This window comes from Phoxinus phoxinus (genome assembly GCF_949152265.1).
Source record: "Phoxinus phoxinus genome assembly, chromosome: 11".
In the NCBI taxonomy this organism is placed as follows: domain Eukaryota; kingdom Metazoa; phylum Chordata; class Actinopteri; order Cypriniformes; family Leuciscidae; genus Phoxinus; species Phoxinus phoxinus.
Window position 1 is genome coordinate 35543402 of NC_136886.1, and position 7500 is coordinate 35550901.

A 7500-nucleotide genomic window follows, 5' to 3' on the forward strand; every position below is an offset into this window, starting at 1 on the left:
CTGTAGGAGAGCGTGAGTGGAGTGAGATTGAGGCTTGTGTCCGTCAGGATGTTTATACGGCAGATTTCCGCTCGGCTCCGACTGTAAACAGATTCTCAGCACACGCATCTGTTTGTGTCATACTTTCTCCCAGATTTTCACCTGTAATATTCATATTTTACGGCACAGCAGTTGTTATAGTGTTTCATGGCTTTCTCTCTCATCTCAGATGTAGTTTTTCTCTCATGTCTGTAAACGTCTCTGCTCATGTAAATGTAAAATGTATAAAAATCATTTGTGATGTTTTCAAAGGCTGATTATGTGTGTTAGTGAGATCCGTGTGATACACACATGCGTATCCTCTCATTCATACATGTCCAATAGAAAAGGCTTGTGTTTAAAGCTGCAGTCCGGCACTTTTTTGTGTTTAAAAATATCAAAAAAGACATTTTTGATAAAAAACTTAACCAGCCAGTGTTCAAAACGATCTGCTTGCCTTACCTCGATTCAAAACGGTAAGCTTGTAATAATGATTTTAATTCCAGTGGTACTGGTGGATTTCCGCGGGAATTTCGAGCATGTCTTTGCGTCATTACGTCACTTCTGTACACATAGAGAAGGAGTCTCGGCTAGTCGGCTATATAGCGTGTGTGGATGATGGTGGAGATTTAGCTAAGCACTTGGTATGGCGGATCCCTAAAGTTTAAAGCGACAATCACCAGTGACAACTGGAGATTCACCAGTTGTAAAACCCAAAAGACTTCGGACTTCAGAGTGGCTACAGAAAAAAAGAGACTGCAACCGAGCCCAAGCTAAAACAAGGATAAACATCGACAGGGCTTTTGAAAGGTGGCGTGAACTCCGTGTTTTAAAAGGGGTTCGAAATGTATGTGAATAAAATTTGATTATATTACAGTTTTAAATAAGCATTTGATTACACATACGTGTGTGTTTTTTATTTCAAAGAGGAACAGTTATAAGGAACATTAATTTGTTGGTATGACAATTAGAATTTATACTGCACAGAAATGAAAACTGAACTACAGGTAGCCCTAATACACATTAAATGTAGTCACGCAATAATGATGTAGTTAACATTAATAATTTGAGAACAAAATATATTTTTCACGTTTTGACGTGATATAAGCAATCGTTAGATTTAATCAGCATGATATAGCCTAACGTTACTGCAATGCTTCCCCCCACCCCCCGAATTTGGTCAGAACAAAAGTGAATGTTACTTACTGTTCAGATGACATCTACCGATGAAAATTCTAATGTTGGTTATACACTTTCAAAAAGTATACTCTGAGATTGCTGATGACAGTACAGTATCCACAGCGACGCGGCAGCGACATGTTCTCCTCAATACATTGTGTTCATCCGCGCTGTTTCATGCCGATTTACTACCCACGCACAGTTAATAATTCCGCCAATAACTGCAATTGCAGATTTCGAACAGAGATGGCGACAAAGAGGAAAAACGACGGACTGCAGCTTTAACATTTATGCAGTTTTATTTATGCATAAATAATTTGTATAAATGTATATGCAAAAATAATTATATATAAATAATTTAATTACATTAAAATGTAAATACAAAATTAGAATATAAAACAATATAAATAATTTATAAATACTTTTAATTGCATTTTTTAATACACACACACACACACACACACACACACACACACACACACACACACACACACACACACACACACACACACACACACACACGCACAATCACTCGGATACACACTAACTCAAGACCAACACACACACACATGCACGCTCACACAATCACTCGGATACACACTAACTCAAGACCAACACACACACACACGCACGCTCACACAATCACTCGGATACACACTAACTCAAGACCAACACACACACACACACACACACGCACGCACGCTCACACAATCACTCGGATGCACACTAACTCAAGACCAACACACACACACACACACACACACACACACACACGCATGCTCACACAATCACTCGGATACACACTAAATCAAGACCAACACACACACACACACACACACACACACTCACTCACTCACTCACTCACTCACTCACTCACTCACTCACTCACTCACTCACTCACTCACTCACTCACTCACTCACTCACTCACTCACTCACTCAGACACACACACACACACACACACACACACACACACCGTCGCTCAGGGCGGGATGGATGATGGATTGAGATGTCGAACAGGTTAAAGGGTTTGTGCTGTGGAACATAACAGGGATCATTACACTGACAGCTTCCAAAATAAACACTCATCAGTGCTAATGTGAGGAAGAACGATCTGTGTGAGTAAATGCATTCACATTTGTTCATGTGACAGACACGTTTATCAAAAGTGACATTTCATTCACGGTGTACGTGTCACTCTTCATGCGTACAGTGGAAACTGAAGCTCAGGCGTCATGAGGACACCACAACTCAGAGTACATGTGTATCTAGTTAGTTAACTGGTTAGCTGGTTAGTTAACTGGTTAGCTGGTTAAAACATCTGTCGTGATGTGTGTCTTATTTTATTCATATTTCTGCTGAAAGGCCATGTGGTGATACATGCGGAATATTCTTCACATTAAACGTGATCGTTCACCTAGAAATGCTCGTTCATCATTTACTCACCAAACACAAAATAAGATATTTTCAAGAACGTCGACCACAATATTGCACCCCGTTGACTTTCATTGGATGGACAGAAAGAAAATCTTCTTGTGTTCCATCGACATGAGGGTGAATAAATGATTGCTATAATAAACCATCAAAACTGAAATATGAAGAGCAGAATTTTTATAACCAGTAGTTTTTAACCAACCCGTTTATTTAGCTTTCCCCCAGCAGTCCACCTTTAACTCATTTTTATTTTTGTTCATCTATAAATGTGTGCATAATGAACTCTTTCAAGAGCTTGTTTAACTTAGTTTCTCTGATTTGACGTAATTAATATAATTTTTCTAAATCGTCATAATTTGTTAACAAACTAGTATTCATTACTTCAATTGTTTCTGCATTAAATGAATACCTTTTTTGCTAACTGTGATTTTGTATATGTACATTTCTGAAATACATTTAAATAGAAACATTTTGAAAATATCCTGCTTTAAATACATGCAATTACTTCATAAACGATGCCAGTATCCATTGAGTGTAACATTAATGTGAAGTTAAACTACTTTAAATTCTGAAATACATTTTTCTATATGTTATAATAATTTGATAACAAACCCGTATTCATTACTTTAATGAGCTGTTATTTCTGCTTTAAATTATAACATAGTTTAAATCAATACCTTTTTCGCTAACTATGATTTTGTACATTTCTGAAATACATAACTTATTGCATTTTGTATATGCATTTTCTGTGAAGCTGCGTTGAGATGATGTGTATTGTGAAAAGCGCTAATCAAATAAATGTGAATTTAATTAATGGTCTCTTTCATTGCAGACGGGCCCAACGCCATGACATCAGAGGGGGAGGGGCCTGCCTCGGAGGGGGCGGAGCCACACGTGGACCTGCGTGCCTCTCCTGGCTGGGATGGGCTCGTTGAGGAAGAGGCGGAGCCTGTGGAGCAGGAACAGGAAGTGGCTGATGATGTCAGCAGTGAGCTGAGCGCTCTGGTCGTCCCGTACCCAGAGTTGGCGCCCATCGTTTTCTTCTGCCTCAAACAGTCCACGTTTCCTCGCAACGTCTGCCTGCGGATGGTGTCCAGCCCATATCCTTTACCCGGAGAACCCTGTGTGTGTGTGTGTGTGTGTGTGTGTGTGTGTGTGTGTGTGTGTGTGTGTGTGTGTGTGTGTGTGTGTGTGTGAGATTTCATCTGGTCAATCACTCAGATCATGTTTCTTAGGCCCGCATACACACACAGTTACTCAAAGGTCTTTGACAACCCGTCAAATTAAAAGTTTGGCTTAGCTTGAGGAAATTATGACAGAAATATATTACTATTGTAGAGTAGAATGTACTTCTCAAAGTTATTATTATAATAATGGTAAATAAACTTTATATGTTATGCCTATTTGATCACCATCTTTTTTGATGATAACTTTTTCACATCATAAATCCAGAAAAAAACATTTAATAAGACTCTATTATTGTATAAAAAAATCTAATAAAAGATGTTGTTGAAGTTTTCAACTGATTCATTTGATTAGAGCTGCTTTTTGATAATTAAAATTTAATTAAACCAATAAAAACCGAGTCCAGAAATTTTTTTACGTGATTTTTATGACAATTTAATTCGACCATTATAATATTCCAGAAAAAAATGGAATTTGGGATAAAATAAAATGGATTTCATAGGGCCCAAAACATAATAATATATTTTTGTAATTTTTTAATAAATGAAGTTTCATGACTTAAAAAAAAACAACTAATAAATGATGTTGTTGAAGTTTTAGAAATTCAATTCATTAGACATGCTTTTTAATTACTGAAATTTAATTTAACCATTAAACCATTCCAGAAAAATGGAATCTGGGATAAAACAGGATTTCATCGGGCAGTGCTGCACTGGTAAGCCCCGCCCACAGTCAGATCTCATTGGTCCAGAATACCTGCATATTAACTGCGTATCATGTGATCTGCGTGTCACAGTACTTTCCCGTCCGGCGTGTGCCGAAACATGCGGTGTAACCGTGTCACATGACGTCCGCTACCGGACACGCTCTGCTTCAGCGATGAACATCTCGTTCCCAGCCTGACTCTCAGCACGACTGTGAATAATAATCAACCATTTTCTGTGATGAAAATATAATGATAAATCAGCGGCGGAGACGTACGCTTCAGCCTGTGTGTGTTTTTGCTCTGAGAATATAATTGCAGTGTGTGTGAGAGATATTACAGCTGGATATTTTCCTTCTTAACGATCCTCTTATTTATAAAGTCTGTTATTTCAGCTCAAATGTGATGGAGAAATCTGAACCGTCAGTCTCAACTAAGATCTAGTCGTCCAGCTGGCAGCTTATCATTGCTTTATTCTGGCCAGGAATCGCCCACTTAGACAGTCTGACTGGCATCTACAGTGATGGAGATGTTTTTATGTGAGGCTGAGGCCATGTTTGTACATCTGAGATCAGACGTGGATAACTCATGAAGCACAGGCTCGTGATGATGAATATTATGTGGACATGATTGCCAAAACTCTGGATGTTTGCCAAAGATCTGATGTGATGAAAGTTGGGTTGCATGATTTTGGAAAAAATCTTATTGGTATTTCTAATTTTCAAACATTAAACCATCACACTTTTGATGTAAAACCGCAGGTGAATATGATTGACGAACGTTTCGTGTTAAAGCGACTCAAACTCCAAACCATAGACTGTAAATAAATATGGACGTAGTGTGTGTGATGTCACACGTAGTGTTTCTGAAGAGCGGTTCTGAAGCCCAAAGTGGGCGGAGCCGGCCGTCGCCATCTTGGCAGCGTCACTCCTGGACAAACGAACATGTGCAGCGAGGCGGATTAGCTGAGGTGACGTTACGCTAGCAGACAAACAGCTAGCAGTGACATCAGCGGCAATCCACCTGTCACTCAAGTGGCCACGCCCTTAATCATGCAGAACTTTAAGGCTTAAAATAATTTAAACGGATGAGTTATAATAATATTCACCCCCTCACAGTCGCCATGAAGGGCAACATTAGCTATATAGACCAAAACCACCAGACTGTAAACATGTTTTCTTCTGCTGTAAAGTTGAGCATTTTAACATGCGGGTCTATGGGACTGACTCACTTCTGCAGCCGCTCTCTAGTGGCCGGTCGAAGAACTGCAGTTTAAGTCACTTGTGTTTTGGATTTAAGAGTGAGACAGGAAAGTTGCTTGGAAAAAAACAGCGGATCATGAGATGTTTGCATGTAAATGAACACAGTTCTGGACTTCACTCTGAAACTCGCAGCGCACGTATGCATTTACTTAAAGGCACACTCTGCAGTTTCCGTTTTTGGCAAACAGCGACCCCTAGAGTCGCTGTGGAGTACTTATATTTAACGTTACTGTCGTAAATACCACTCGCGTTTTCTTTTCCTTGACTCTTCCGACCGTGTTTTCTTCGTCGACTCTGCCGTGATTCACGTCTGAAATGTGTGCTAGTGTCTTCCATAGACTCTGCTTATGTTGTTGATGTATGTGACGTCGTGCCGTAAAGCACGTTGTGATTCTCGCGAGATTTGGTGGGGTCTCTCAAACTTGCATTACTGGTTTTGCCAGCAGCGTTCCCCCCGCTTTGCTATCGGGATGATTCGCTCAGTAGTTCAATTACCATTGAAATAACTTCGAAGCTGTTATAATAAGGTACAAATCTTGCACAGTGTGCCTTTAAATCACAGCCTTTTCCCTTTTATAATTTTGCTAAGCCATATCACAATTTTGGCTTTGTTTTGATTAATTTTGCAGCCCAAGATAAAAATCAAACCTTGTCAATCCAGTGCCTAGCTCCTCTTCAGAAGTGTGCTTGACAACAGGAGTGTGTACATGATGATCATCTCCTGCTGTACTTCAGACAGACTTCAGTCACACAAGACCAACGACCCGATGACTGTGAGTGACGTACGGATGATCCGCTGAATGGTCTTCAGTATCTGATCTGAATCTTTAGTGTCTCTCAGCTGGAGCTTGACCTCTTCAGACGTCAGTGTTAATGTGCGGAGATGACATCACGCCCTCTCTCTCTCTCTCTCTCTCTCTCTCTCTCTCTCTCTCTCTCTCTCTCTCTCTCTCTCTCTCTCTCTCTCTCTCTCTCTCTCTCTCGCTCAGTGTGTCAGTGTCTCTCGTCCTCAGTTGCATTCTTCTCTTCTGTCCTCTCGCATTTCTTCAGTTCAAGCAGTGGATAATGTCTCTAAATGTCAGGCGTCTTTTATTGAGATCAGAATGGCTCTGAAGAGGCGCTCAGGTGTGTGTGTGTGTGTGTGTGTGCTGTGTCTCTCTGTTTGGGTGTGTCAAGGGTCTGTATTTGCTGGAATCGCGTGTGTCAGATGAACTCAGGCGGTCAGGTTAGTCTAGTTTGGAAACTGATGATGATAATCAGCCGCAGTGGAAGAATTAATTCAAATAATGTTGTGACAGTCTCCATTAACCCGTTCCCCGCCTTAGGCGAGTGTTTCCGGCAATCCATGTTTTCACTATTATGCAGTAGGTGGCGCTATTACACATCTTCTGAAGACATATAGCGATAGAAGCATTGCTGACGCACATGTAAAATATTCTGTCTTTTGTCTCTCTCTGTGTCTTTTTCTTATGTTTATTGAGAAAAAGTCTAATTCTGTCTCAAATTTGTGATCGTGTGATCTTTTTTTTTGAGCGACCAGACATGTGAAATTCTGACTCAACCAATCGAGTGAGTTTAGGGGCGGGACTTTTTTCCTCTGACTAATGACAGAGAGGGTAGTGTTCTGGAAACTGGTTTGAAAACAGTCATTATTTTTTTTTAATAGTCTTCCTCAAACTCTTGCTGTAGTTCAGGCTCTACTAGAACAGGTTCTCCTGCT

The 7500-nt window shown here is 40.1% G+C and overlaps 1 protein-coding gene across 1 annotated transcript in view; it reads left to right on the top strand.

Moving 5' to 3' along the window:
- Window positions 1–7500, top strand: part of cacna1ib (calcium voltage-gated channel subunit alpha1 Ib) — a 108620-nt gene that overhangs the window by 17726 nt on the left and 83394 nt on the right. Inside the window, exon 2 of the mRNA XM_079629515.1 lies at window positions 3463–3757. Coding sequence (XP_079485641.1) covers window positions 3477–3757 — 281 coding nt within the window. The 5' untranslated portion in view covers window positions 3463–3476. The remainder of the gene's footprint in view (window positions 1–3462; window positions 3758–7500) is intronic.